This window comes from Panthera onca, chromosome A2, assembly GCF_046562875.1.
Source record: "Panthera onca isolate mPanOnc1 chromosome A2, mPanOnc1 haplotype 2, whole genome shotgun sequence".
Taxonomy (NCBI): domain Eukaryota; kingdom Metazoa; phylum Chordata; class Mammalia; order Carnivora; family Felidae; genus Panthera; species Panthera onca.
This window is the reverse complement of record NC_138340.1, coordinates 74,089,659-74,104,168: the sequence shown is the minus strand read 5'-3', so window position 1 is coordinate 74,104,168 and position 14,510 is coordinate 74,089,659. Positions and strand designations below refer to the sequence as shown.

General features: G+C 35.0%; 1 protein-coding gene across 2 annotated transcripts in view; it reads left to right on the top strand.

Moving 5' to 3' along the window:
* The window catches only part of CDK13 (cyclin dependent kinase 13), a 122,531-nt gene that overhangs the window by 33,197 nt on the left and 74,824 nt on the right, over positions 1-14,510 (top strand). For both annotated transcript variants that reach the window (XM_060632194.3, XM_060632193.3), the window contains exons 3-5: positions 1,354-1,524; positions 2,868-3,007; positions 4,817-4,987. In XM_060632194.3, coding sequence (XP_060488177.2) covers positions 1,354-1,524; positions 2,868-3,007; positions 4,817-4,987 — 482 coding nt within the window. The remainder of the gene's footprint in view (positions 1-1,353; positions 1,525-2,867; positions 3,008-4,816; positions 4,988-14,510) is intronic.

The following is a 14,510-nucleotide window of genomic DNA, read 5'->3' as shown; positions in this document are numbered from 1 at the left end:
GAGAGGGAGACACAGAATCCAAAGCAGGCTCCAGGCTCTGAGCTGTCAGTACAGAGCCTGATGCAGGGCTTGAACCCATGAACTGTGAGATCATGACCTAAGCCGAAGTCTGACGCTTGACTGACAAGCCACCCAGGTGCCCCAAGAAATGTCATATTTTTAAGCAGATTTTTTAGTAACTGGGAGGTTTAAAATAATCAGATTACCTAGTTAAAATTCGGAGTTCTTTATGCGTTCAAAAAAGTACAATACAAACAACTTAAATTTTGACCTGTAATTTCCATAAGCTAGAACCTTAAAAATATTTAAGAGAGTCATTATCCAATTTAAGAAAATTAACCCTGGAAAAGGGCAAAGCTAAACTAGTTGTTCGTGGTTATTTAAATGGGCAAGATAAATAACGCCATTTAGTGTTATTTATTTAATAAGAGACTTTTTCTTTTAAGTTTATTTATTTATTTTGAGAGAGAGGGCATGAGTAGAGAAGGTGCAAAGAGAGAAGGAGAGACTCCCAAGCAGGCTTCACACTGTCAGCACAGAGCCCGATGCGGGGCTTGAACTCACGAACCATGAGATCATGATGTGAGTTGAAATCAAGAGTTGGATGCTTAACTGACTGAGCCACCCAGACGCCCCGAGACTTTTTTTTTTTAATGTTTGTTTATTTTGAGGGAGAGAAAGAGAACACATGCGGGGGAGGGGCAGAGAGAGAGGAAGAGAGAATCCTGTGGGTTCTGTGTTTGCAGCGCTTGAACTAACGAACACTGAGATCATGACGTGAGCCTAAATCACGAGTCGGATCCTCAACTGACTAGCTGCCCAGGTGCCCCATGTAGTGTTATTTATTTCTATAAAACCTCTTTATGTCTCTCCAACAGAGTCAGGATGCTATCACAGAACTAATGAATTTTTCTGTGAAGCATGACTAATTGATTTTTTTAGTCTTAATTTACAGTTTCATAGTAATTCTAAATCATCTTTAAAATATACGATTTTTTGAACAGATTTAGATTTGCAGAAAAATTATAATTATACTACAGAGAGTCCCCATAGATACTGTATTCTGTTTTTTCAGTATTAACATCTTATATTAATATGGTATGTTTGTTTCAACCAGTGAACAAATATCAAAATATTATTGTAACTAAAGTTCATACTTTGCTCAGGTTCCTTAGTTTTTATCTAATCATTTTGACCCCCAAATTTGGTATTTTGCAATTGAATACAGTTTATTATTTTAGCTGGAAAGTAACTTAGTTTAGTATTTTGCCGTTACTACTTAAGTGTAAGACATGGCTGATTATTATTTCTCAAATAAATGTGTTTTGTTTGTCTGACTCCTTTCTTCCTTAGCTTACGAGGAAATATTTCAGTAAAAGCAGTTAAAAAAGAAGTAGAGAAGAAACTACGATGTTTACTTGCTGATTTACCACTGCCCCCTGAGCTACCAGGAGGAGATGATCTCTCAAAGAGTCCAGAAGAAAAGAAAACAACAACACAGTTACATAGTAAAAGGAGGCCTAAGTATGTGCTTGCTTTCTACCTGCTTTTAAATTGACCAGAAATGATTCTGGGTCCTCATAAAATCATAAAACACAAAAAATTAAGATTTAAAATAATAAAAAGTATATTTATTCTTTAAACTTAAGTATATGAATAAATTCTACTAGAGTTTTGAAAAAAAAATTCATAATTCCCTGCATACCTATTCAAAATGACTAATAAAACTAAATTTAATTTTCTCTCATGGTTTGTAATGTATTAATTTCTTGGGGTATTATATGTTAAAGATAATTTCTATAATTAAGTTTTTAAATAACACAAAACACTGAAATTGGAGAAGGTGGAAGTCAGCATTCAGTGAGCCCAAACAAAATTAGTAATGGGCAAGCTGCTATGTTTTCTTTGCTTTTTAGCTCCATTTGCTCCTATAACTAAATGCATTTTTCATTTTGCAAGAGGTGGAGTGGAAGAAGGTTTGAAATCTGTATCCTAAATTAGCTTCAAGTAAGTGCCTAGAGATAACTCCCTTGAAATGTGTTCATCAGTTAAGAAGTGAGCATGTTGATTTCTTTTTTTACTTCTACTTAACCAAGGGAAAGTGTGAGTAAGACTTTGAGTTAGATCTGATTTTAGAATTGCTGTTCAGGTGCCTCGTGTGAGTATGAGGCAATTTTCTAGTATAGAGTAGAAAACTAGAAAACTTTTAAAAGTCTTTCTGAGTATTGTAGCTTTATTCCTTTACTTGAATTTCTATTACATACCAGAATATTGAAAGACTATTAAATTATGTATCTTTTGAAGAATGTCAAATATTTGTCATATATAACACACACACAGCCACAAAGAATGGATTCCTGGAAGTTGATTATATTAATACTTTTTTTACTCTCTTGGACTAAACATCTTTCTAGTATTTCCATTTTTAAGATAATTTCATCTAGCTGTAAGTCTAAATTTGTCAGTAAGTTTTATAGTTAGATTTTTGGTAATGTTCATTATCAAACTTGCTTTTTGGAAGCATTTTATATATTTTGTATATATATATAATATGTATTATATATATAGATGATGAATGAAAAGGAAAATTTCCTAAAGGTTGGTTAGAGAACTTTGACTCTTTGTATCAGTGTTGGTTTTATCCACTCATTGAAAAATTACATTTTATTAATCTGGAAGTTCTTCATATAAGCCTTAGTTCTTTTTCCAGTTTGTTAGTCTATAGAAGAAGAGTCAGCATGGAGAAATAATGCCTTGACTTTCATGATAATTTATAATACTTTTTGGGAGAGGGTGGATATTAAATATTAAACAGATTATTCAACTTGCTTGATTGTATATAAAAACTTAAGAACTATATTTGATAGAATATGTGGGCCTCGCTATGGTGAAATCAAAGAAAAAGATATTGACTGGGGAAAACGCTGCGTGGATAAATTTGATATCATCGGAATTATTGGAGAAGGTACCTATGGACAAGTTTACAAGGCCAGGGATAAAGACACTGGTAAGTATGCCAAATACTGTGGATCTTTGGATCTATTGAATGTACTTAATTTGTGTTTTTTAAAGTGGTTTTTTAGTATTTGTGATGTGTAGCATGGTGGGATTTAGATTTCTTTAATTGTGAATAAATTCTTACATTGTTAGTAATCAGGGGGAAAAAAGTATCTTGACCTTAATTAGCCTTAGTAGTAAATTTTGTTGAATTAAGCCTTATGCAGCACTTTTTCTTTTAGCAAAATATTCTTTTTTTCTGTCAAAGTTACCCTTTGGAGGCCATATTTGGCAGCTTAATCTTTTAGAACATAATCAGGAACCTGTGAGACAGTTTTAAAGGTTTTGCAGCCAGTAAAAAGTAACTGTGCAGAGGCTACATATTTTACTAATAACTCTTAGAGCCAGTGTTTAATCTTTACTTATAATTCCTTGTTGAAATAAACCAATAGATTAAAATAGCATAGCTATTTGAAGCCATTTACTATAGGGGAGACTAGACTACCTTATGCCTGGAAACTCTGGAACACGGTTACGGCATGCAGTAATACTATTTATACTGGTGATTCTGCATTATCAAAAAGAGATTAAATTGTAGCTTTTAAAAGCTGTTTAACAAATAAGGAATCATACTTTATTTTAGACTTCCATCAAAGAGAATTAAATAAATTTTAATGATTAAAAGGATAAACATCCTTCTTTTGGAAAATTTGTAAGTACAGAATTCCTTTTTTCTCCAAAGAAGTAGAATGAACAAACCTTTTTTTCTAATTTTTTTTTTTTAACATTTATTTATTTTTGAGAGAGACAGAGCATGAGTTGGGGAGGGGCAGAGAGAGGGAGACACAGAATCTGAAGCAGGCTTCAGGCTCTGAGCTGTCAGCATAGAGCCCTATGTGGGGCTATAACTCACAAACTGAGATCATGACCTGAGCTGCAGTTAGACACTTAACCAACTGAGCCACCCAGGCGCCCCAACAAACCTTTATTATAGTGAACTTTTACTTACAGGATTTGTGTGTGTGTGTGTGTTCTTTTAATAGTGAGATCTTATCTGAGACAGTACTCACTCATATCTGAATTATAATGTCGTTTAGTGTAGTGGGAAGAGCGCATACTTTTGAGATAGCTAAAACAGATTTTGAATCCATGTCTCACTGCTGGGCTGGGCAGCTTTGGACAAGTTAATATGTCTGAGCACATTTTGTCACCTGCTTAATGTATAGAATCTTCTCATCTGTTGAGAGATTTTATGTATGTATAAGCATATTATATAAATTTAACCTCCTCTCTACTTTTTTTTTTTTTGAGGGAGAGAGAGCATGAGCCGAGGGGTGGTGGTATAGGAAAAGGGAGAATCTTCAGCAGGCTCTGTGCTCAGTGTGGAGCCCAAAGCAGAACTTGATTTCAAGAGCATGAGATCATGACCTGAGATGGAATCAAGCTGGACAGTTAACCAACTGAGCCATCCAGGCATTCCATCCCCTCCTTCACTTTTTAAAAATGGTAGTGTAATGCAGCTACTGTTCATCATCTTGCTTTTTTCATTTAATATATCATACAGAGCATACAGTAACAATACTTATGGACCTACCCCCTCCTTTTTAACAGTTATATAGTATTCCACAGTTTGGATAATTTAACTAGAGACTTAATTTCTTGAGCTATGAACATTATCATTGGTACTTTGAAAGCTAAAATATATTTTGTGAGTAGTAAGAGGTAGGAACAGAAATTTTGAATTAAAATAAAGTTAAAATTAAGAAAAATGTCATTTGGTTTTGTCAGCTGCTAACTTGATTTTACTTAATTTTTATAGGAGAAATGGTAGCCTTAAAGAAAGTACGTCTAGATAATGAAAAGGAAGGCTTTCCAATTACAGCAATTCGAGAAATTAAAATTCTCCGGCAGCTTACCCACCAGAGTATTATCAATATGAAGGAAATAGTGACTGATAAAGAAGATGCTTTGGATTTTAAGAAGGATAAAGGTATGTGTGCATATTTACATAACCAGTTCTGCATACACATGATGTTGCTAACTTGCAGATTTTGTCATAGGTATTGACTATATGAGTAATTACTAGGTACATAAAACTATTGCATTAATATCATACTCTGTTTTTAGATGTAGTTGAGTTGAAGAATTATTTATTTACTTTAGTGATATTTGAGTCCCCTAAGAAACAAAACGTATTTATCAGTATTACACATATTTAGTAGTAGTAGTTTTTTGGAGCATCAATGTATAATTTTTAATCTTCATTTTTTAGTTATTGAGAAATAGTTTATAGTAGTATAGAATATATGCTTATCTTACATTTTTAAAATGTTTTAATGCCTTAACATATAAGGAAACTTTATGGTAGGCATTTATGTTATTTCTGAACGTGTGGAGGCAAAATCTTACCTGAAATTGCCTTTAATGAATTATAGTGGTATATGCTTTTAGCAGAAAAACTAAAAAGAAATTAGCATGCTCATTAAAGTAGTTATCATAAGGCATATGGTAGGTAAAAGGCTCTACTTCCAGTAGGTTTTAGGATCTTTAAGATTTTGGAACCAAAGTTGACTTCATTATAACCTGTGGTTTTCAAAGAGCAAAATTCTTTTTCAAATCTAAGATAAGATAGATTAAAATAGGTGTTCTGATTGAACATGGTACTTAACCCCCTCCCATCCGCAACTGTACACACACACACACACACACACACACACACACACACACACATACACACACAATCTTAGTCTTCTGGGGAACAGTATAAAAAATGAGTGACTTAATACATAATAGTTATTTTGTAGAAAGGAACTTCTTCTCAAAGTATTCTGTGTGCACTATGTAGAAAATTTGAATTTTTTTAAAAAATTTTTTAAATGTTTATTTATTGTTGAGAGAGACAGACCAACAGAACGTTGAGCAGGGGACGGGCAGAGAGAGAGGGAGACACAGAATCTGAAACAAGCTCCAGGCTCTGAGCTGTCAGCACAGAGCCCGATGCAGGGCTTGAACTTGTGAACCATGAGATCATGATCTGAACTGAAGTTGGACGCTTAACCGACTGAGCAGTTAAGCCCCTAGAATCATCTTTTTAATTGATACCACTTTCATTAGTTGTTGTCCATAATAACACCAATATTCCTTAGCTTGATTTTAATCCAGTTTATATTTTTCATCGTTTCTTATTGTGTAGTAGAAAGGATACTGGTTTGACTTGTGTTGGAATGTCTGAGATTTGTGACTTTGCTTACAAGCAGTGCAACCTTATTTGCAAGATCTTTAGCCCATCTGAGCCCTTGTGACCTCTTCATCCATTAAAGGAAACATTATTTTTCTTACTGTCTAGTAAGGATTAAATTAAGATCTTATATATGAGGGTTATATGTAAGTATTTTTCATTAATGTCATACTATAGCCAAAATTAATATATTTGTTCTTCCTCCAACATACCCTGAACCTCCTGCTGCTTTGATTTGGGGGATCATATCCCTGCCTATTTCTTTAACCCCATCTCTGCCATTTTTCTGATTGTCCACCAAGCTTCAGTCATATAGGTCACATATGCCAATGCACTTCACTGCCTTAAAGTCTTTACATATGCTGCTTCCCTGGGCTTAAACCTCTCTACCCTCAACACACACACACATGCATGCATGCATGCACACACAATTTGAAAGACTGTTTTCTCATCCTCTGGGTCACAGACTGAATGTTACTTTATTCATCAGTGAAGCCTAACTGGATGGACCACTTTCAACTGAATGGAGACACAGGCAATTTAAAAGCCTTAGTTTTTTTCTTCATAACTTTTTCCAGAATAACTACTGATTTGTTATTTACTTGTATCTCCATATGAGAATGGGGACCATACCTGTTTTATTCATTATTATAACCCTTACCTAGCTCAGTGACTAGGCCATAGAAGGTACTGAATAACTAATTGCTGGATTGGTAATTAAACTCTGCTTACTATAGCCTGTTCATACTTTAATACTTTTTTTGTTTTAATTTTTTTTTTAATGTTTATTTATTTTTGAGAGAGACAGAGACAGAATGTGAGTAGGTTAGGGGCAGAGAGAGAGGCACACAGAATCCTAAGCAGGCTCCAGGCTCTGAGCTGTCAGCCCAGAGCCCGACGCAGGGCTCGAACTCACAAGCTATGAGATCATGACCTGAGCCGAAGTCGGACGCTCAACTGACTGAGCCACCCAGGCGCCCCAATACTTTTTAAAAGAATGCAGTAGTCAGAATTTTCCTTGTATCATATTTATGGTCCTTATTTATTTTCCTTACTGGATTATAAGTTTCCTCAGTCCTTTGTTTTTTGGTTTGTGTCTCCCCCACAATGTCTATCACCATATTTTACAAACCATAGATTTTCCTCTATTTGCTTCCTCATCTTTTCCCCCACCATAATCCTGTTTGTAATTGCTGGAATCATGATACATAATGTGTTTTACTGTGGGGAAGTTACATTTAGATGCCAGCTATTAAATATACTACAGTATGTCAAGGAGTATGGAATTTAAAACATAATCCTCTTTCAGAATTATTTATTTTATTGAGATAAAATCGACATAACATTGTATTAGTTTTAACAGTATAATGATTTGGTATTACATATATTGTGAAATGAGCACCGTGATAAATCCAGTTAACATTCATCACTACACAGTTACATTTTTTTTCTCACGAGAACTTTTTTTTTTTGAGAGCGCACATGAGCTGGAGTGAGCATGAGTCAGAGAGGAGCAGAGAGAGTGGGGGAGAGAGAATCTTAAGCAGGCTCCATGCAAGCATGGAGCCCAGCACCGGGCATGATCTCACAACTCTGAGATCATGACCTGAGCTGAAATCAAGAGCTGGATGCTTAACCGACAGAGCCACCTAGGCACCCCATGATGAGAACTTTTAAGATCTACTGTCTTGGTAACTTTAAAATATACAATACAGTATTATTAACCGTAGTCACCATACTGTGTATTACACCCTCATGCACACAGTTATTTATTTTATAATTGGAAATTTCTATCTTTTGATCCCCTTCACCCATTTTGCCCACCTCTTGTCCCCTGCCTCTGGCAACCACCAGTCTGTTCTTTAGATTATCTATGAGTTTGGGGGGTTTTTTGTTCTTGTTTTTGTTTTAAATTTCACATGTAAGTGAGATCATAGGATATTTGTCTTTCTCTGTTTGACTTCAGGGCACAAAACCCTCAGGGTCCATCCACATTGTTGCAAATGGCAAGATTTCCTTCTTTTTTACAGCTGAATTATATTATACCATATAGTTACGCTACATTTTATTTATTCAGTCATCTTTTGATAGGTTGTTTCCATGTCTTGGCTGTTGTAAGTAATGTTGCATGGGGGTACATGCATCTTTTTGAGTTAGATTTTTATTTCTTTTGGATAAATAACCAGAAGTGGAATTGCTGAATCATATGGTAGTTCTACTTTTAATTTTTTGAGGCGCTTCTATACTGTTTTCCATAATGGCTGCACCATTTTACATTCCCACCAACAGTGCATGAGGGTACCCTGTACTCCTCGCCAACGCTTATTTCTTGTCTTTTTTGATAATAGGTATTCTAATAGGTGTGAGGTGATACGTAATCCTTTTTCAATGAATCTATTAAATTTGGTTTGTTTTATTTTAGAGAGAGACAGTGTGTGAGCAGGGGAGAGGGGCAGAGGGAGAGAGAGAGAGAGAGAGGGAGAATCTTAAGCAGGCTCTACACTCAGAGCAGAGCCCAATGTAGGGCTCGATCCTACAACTCTAGGATCATGACTTGAGCCAAAATCAAGAGTTGAATGCTCAACTGACTGAGCCACCCAGGTGCCCCATGAATCTATTCTTTCTGGTGAGAACCACGATGATGCAGACTGATTTGGTGAAAAGGGAACTAGATCTGAAGTCTTTGGGTTCTAATCCTGATCATGTTAGCTGTGTACCATTATTCCAATTGTGATTGCTGTCCTGGAGCAGAAAGACAGTATGGAAACTTTGATTTAATATTTTATATTAGAATTGATGAAACTAAAACAACAAAGTAAAACCAAATACTTAACAATAATTTAAATTTGAAAATTGTAAACAACACAAAAATCAAGTAAAATTGCTAACATAATAATATAAACTTTGTGCCTGAGTGGCTCAGTCTGTTGAGTGTTGGACTTTCGGTTTCAGCTCAGGTCATGATCCCAGGGTTGTGAGATCAAGTGCAAAGTTGGCCTCCGCTTTGAGTTTAGAGTCTGCTTAAGATTCTCTCTTTTGGGGTGTCTGAGTGGTTCAGTAGGTTAAGCCTTTGACTCTTGACTTTGGCTCAGGTCATGATGTCATGGTTTGTGAGTTCCAACTCTGTGTTGGTCTCTGTGCTAAGGCTACAGAGCCTGCATGGAATATTCTCTGTCTCTGTCTCTCTGTCTCTCTCTGTGTCTCTCTATTCCTTCCCTCCCATCATTAGTTCTTTCTCTCTCTCTCTCTCAAAATAAATAAATTTAAAAAAAATTTAAAAAGTAAAAACTTAAATATAAAAACATAGTAAAAACTATATATAAATATATAGTGTAAATATATTATAATAAATAATATAAATAAAATCAATAAATATAAATAAAATAAAAACGAATATATATAAAGATTTGCATTATTATAACAGAAGCCATAGCACAAAGCACTTGGCTCTACTTCCTTAAGGAAACAGGGTTAAGTGGTTTCCATAAGTCATAGGTGGATTTTTGTGCAAAATCTTAGAGATGCTGAATGAGCTTTTTCTGAAATAATCTGGGGAAATGGAGGGAGGCTAAACTAATTCTAAATTTTTTTCTTAATTTTCTTTATCTTCAGGCAGTCTCATCTTTTTAATAACTGAGGGGAATCTTTGAACCTTTTTGTGTGTTTTTCAGTCTTTAAGTGTTAGCAAAGGGTAGTTTTTGTTTCAAGGAAAATATTTCTTGTACTTCTAGATTTGCAGTTTCAAGTATGAAAGGAGAGTGGGATATAATTACTTGTATTAATTTCAGTACTCTGGTGTTCATATTTCACTGTTCCTCAAATTTTTGAACTAAAGTATGAACTATTTTGCAACAAAAGTTTTGCTTTATTTTCTTGCTCCCACTGAGGATTATGAATTTATGGAAAGATACTTTCTGACTGAATGTAATAATATTCAATTAAAAATTTAAAGCAGTTTATAATTCTCTGGGCAGAGAAGACTTTGTTTTTGCAATTATATGCACTATAAAATAAAAACTACAGTCTTTGATCTCCATCTCAAAATGTAAATATTTTGTATTCAGGTTAAAAAAAAAAACCTAAATACTGAAATAATGGTATCATTCCAACAAAATAGTATTGGTACTTAAAAATAATATGATATGCTGGACAGCCAAAAGCTGCAATTGTAATTACTATATTCAAATTAAGCTATAATACTTTCAGTATTAGTACTTATTTAGTAATGGAATTTGTGTAATCTTTTAATTTGGAATTTTCTTAAAAATCAGCAAAAAACAATATTCTATAGTAAATGTTTGTGGCAAAGTGTCACCATACGGTTGAGGGAAAAAGTCTCATATGTCACTGCTATGATTTCTGATTTCACATGGTGCTCCCCTGCATTTGCATTGCATGTCATACACAGTTCTCCTAGACACTGGAGCCAGATTTCCTTCTGTTTTAGTGACTTTGTACATAAAACTTTTATTCACCTCTGATTGTTCCCTTAAATAGATTAATACAAATTGGATTACTCGGTCAGTGGATTTGAACTTTGAAATTTCTTGACACATGTCACCAAGTTTTTCAGAAAGGCTGTGCCAATTTATAAAGCAGGAATAGAACAGACTAGGAAAAGAAGGTAACTGTCTCAACCTGATGAAGGGCATCTATGAAAAACAAGATGTCTGTTCTTACCACCTCTATTCAGCATTGCCAAGGCAGTTAGGCAAGAAAATTAAATAAAAGATAAACAGATTAGAAAGGAAGAAATAATACTATCTCTAATGTGTGCATGGTGTGTGTGTGTGTGTGTGTGTGTGTGTGTACGTACGTACACACATACTCTATCTTCATAGAGAATCCTATAGAATCCACTAAAAAACTCAGAACTAATAAATGAGTTCATTGAGGTGGCAGAATGCAAGATCAATACACAAAAAACTGTTGTATTTCTGTATATTAACAATGAACAGTCCAAAGTGAAATTAAGAAAACAGTTTCATTGTAATAGCCCTAAAAGGAATAAAATATCTAGGAATAAATGAACAAAAAAAATGTAAAAGTCTTGTACACTGAAAACTATAAAACATCACTGAAAAAAATAAGACCTAAATAAATGGAAAGACGTTCCTTGTTCATGGATCTGTTGACTTAATATTACTAAGATGGTAAATTGATTTGTATGTTTATTGCAGTCCCTATCCTGGCTGACTCCTTTTCAGAAACTGACCAGCTGATTTTAAAGTACATATGGAGGGGCAACTGGGTGACTCGTTCGGTTGAGTGTCTGACTCTTGGTTTCGGCTCAGATCATGATCCCAGGGTTATGAGTTCGAGCCTCTTGTCACTCTGCATTGAGCATGGAGTCTGCTTCAGAATCTCTTTCTCTCCCTCTTTCTCTCCTTCTGCCTCTCCCTCTGCCCCTCCCTCTGCCCCTCCCTCTGCCCCTCTACCCTGCTCACACTTTTGAAAGAAAGAAAGAAAGAAAGAAAGAGACAAAGAAAGAACATATGAAAATTCAAGAGAGGTAAAACAGTCAAAAAATATCTTTAAACAGAAGAACTGGGGTGTCTGGGGGCTCAGTTGGTTAAAGTGTCTGACTTCAGCTCAAGTCATGACCTCACAGTTCACGAGTTCGAGCCCTGCGTTGGGCTGTGTGCTGACAGCTCAGAGCCTGGAGCCTGCTTCGGATTCTGTGTCTCCCTCTGTCTCTCTGCCCCTTCCCCACTTACGCTCTGTCTCTCTCTCTCTCTCAAAAATAAACATACATTTCCTGATTTCAAATATTACTATAAAACTTAGAGTGATCAAGACTGTGTAGTACTGGCTTTAGGATAAATATATAGATCCGTAGAATAGGTTTGGAAGTCTAGAAATAAACACTCACATTTTTGGTTAGTTGATTTTTCAATGATGATACCAAGACCATTCAGTGGAAAAGAATAGCCTTTTTAGTAATCAGTGCTGGCTCAAGTGGATATGAAAAAGAATGAAATTGGGCCTTTTATTCATACCATATGTAATAATTAACTCAAAATGGTTCAGTGGCTTAAATATAAGACCTAAAACCTTAAAACTCTTAGAAGAAAATATAGCAGTAAATCTTCATGACCTTGAGTTAGCTAAAGCCTTCTTAAGACACCAAAAGCAGAAGCAGTAGAAGAAAGTAGATATATTGGACTTCATCAAAATTAGAAACTTTTGTGCTCTAGGTAGGGGACACTACTGAGAACAAGTGAAAAGACAACTCATAGAATGGGAGAAAATATTTGTATAGCATCTATCTGATAAGGAACTTGTATCTAGAATGTATAAAGAACTCTTACAACCAAATCATAAAAAGACAACCTGTTTAAACATGCAAAGGATCTGAATAAACATTTTTCCAAAGAAGATAGGCAAATAGGGGCACCTGGGTGGCTCAGTCGATTCATCATCTGACTTTGGCTCAGGTCATGATCTCTCAGTTTGTGAGTTCAAGCCCCGCATCAGGCTCTGTGCTGACAGCTCAGAGCCTGGAACCTACTTCGGATTCTGTGTCTGCCTGTCTCCCACTCATACTCTGTGTCTCTTTCTCTCTCAAAAATAAATAAAGATTTAAAAAGTTTAAAAAAAAAACATAGGCAAATGACCAATAAGCACATGAAAACATGTTCAATATCATAGCCATCAGGGAAATGCAAATCAAAATTAGAGTGAGATGCCACTTCATATGCACTATAGGATGGCCATAAGAAAGAGGATAGATATTGACATGTATTGAAGAAGATGTGGAGAGATTGGAAGATTCAGACATTACTGGTGGGAGACTCATACATTACTGGTGGGGTTGTAAAATGGTACAACCACCTTGGAAAGCAATCTGGCATGTTTTTCAGAATATTAAACGTAAGAGTTATGAGCTATAGAACTTCAACTTTTGGGACATATCCAGGAAAAATAAAAAGATATATCCACACAGAAACTTGTAAACTAATGTTCATAGGAGGATCATTCATAATGGCCAGAAAATGCCAACATCAGTTGATGAATATGTCTATCGATTGGTGAATAAACAAAATCTGGTACACCCATGCAGTGCAATAGTATTATACCATAAAAGAGAATGAAGAACTTAGACCAACAAATTTGATAACCTGGATAAAATGGAAAAATTCATAGAAATGTACAACCTCCAAGAATTATGAAGAAATAGAAAATCTGAACAGACCTATAACTGTAAGGAAATGAATCTGTAACAAAAACTTCAACAATAACAACTAAAAAGCCCAGGACCAGATGCTTTTACAGTGAATTCTACCAGTCATTTGAAGAATTAACATCAGTCCTCTCCAAAACTTTCCAAAAAAACTGATCACGAAGAAACACTTTTTGGGGCGCCTAGGTGGCTCAGTTGGTTAAGCGTCTGACTCTTGATTTCTGCTTGGGTCATGATCTCATGGTTCGTGGAATTGAGCCCTGCATTGGGTTTGGAGCTGACAGCTCAGAGCCTGCTTGGGATTCCCTCTTCCTCTCTATGCCCTTCCCTTGGTTGTATGGTCACTCTCTCCCTCTCTCTCTCTTTCAAAATACATAAACATTTAAAAAAAAAAAAAAAAAAGGAGAAACACTTGGAGAATCATTCTGTAAGCACATCATTATCCTGATACCAAAACCAGGCAAAGACACTATAAGAAAACTATAGACCAATATTTCAGAGATATATTTATACAGAAATCCTTAGAAAATACTAGCAAACTGGATTCAGCAGTATATTAAGAGGATTATACACTATGACCAAGTGAGATTTATTCCTGGAATGCAAAGATAGTTCAGCATATGAAGATTAGTCACTGTAATACACTACATTAACACAATGAAGAAAAAAATTTACATGATCATCTCTCTAGATACAGAATAAACATTTGACAGAATTCAACATTCTTTCATGATAACGACACTCAACAAACTAGGATTAGAAGGAAACTATGTCAAACGTATTAAAGGCCCGTATATGAAAAGTCCACAGCTACCATCATATTCTGTAGTGAAAGATGAAAAGCTTTTATTTTATAATCAGGGTGAGACAAGGATACTCACTTTTGTCACTTCTATTCAGTATAGTGCTGGAAGCAGTTAAGCAAGAAAAAGAAATAAATATATCAAAATTGGAAAGGGAGAAATAAAATTATCTTTATTCATAGACAACGTGATCTTATATGTAGAAAGTCCTAAAGATTCTACCAAACAAAATATTAGAATTAATAAGTAAATTCAGCAAATCGCAAGGTACAAAATCAATGTGCAAAAA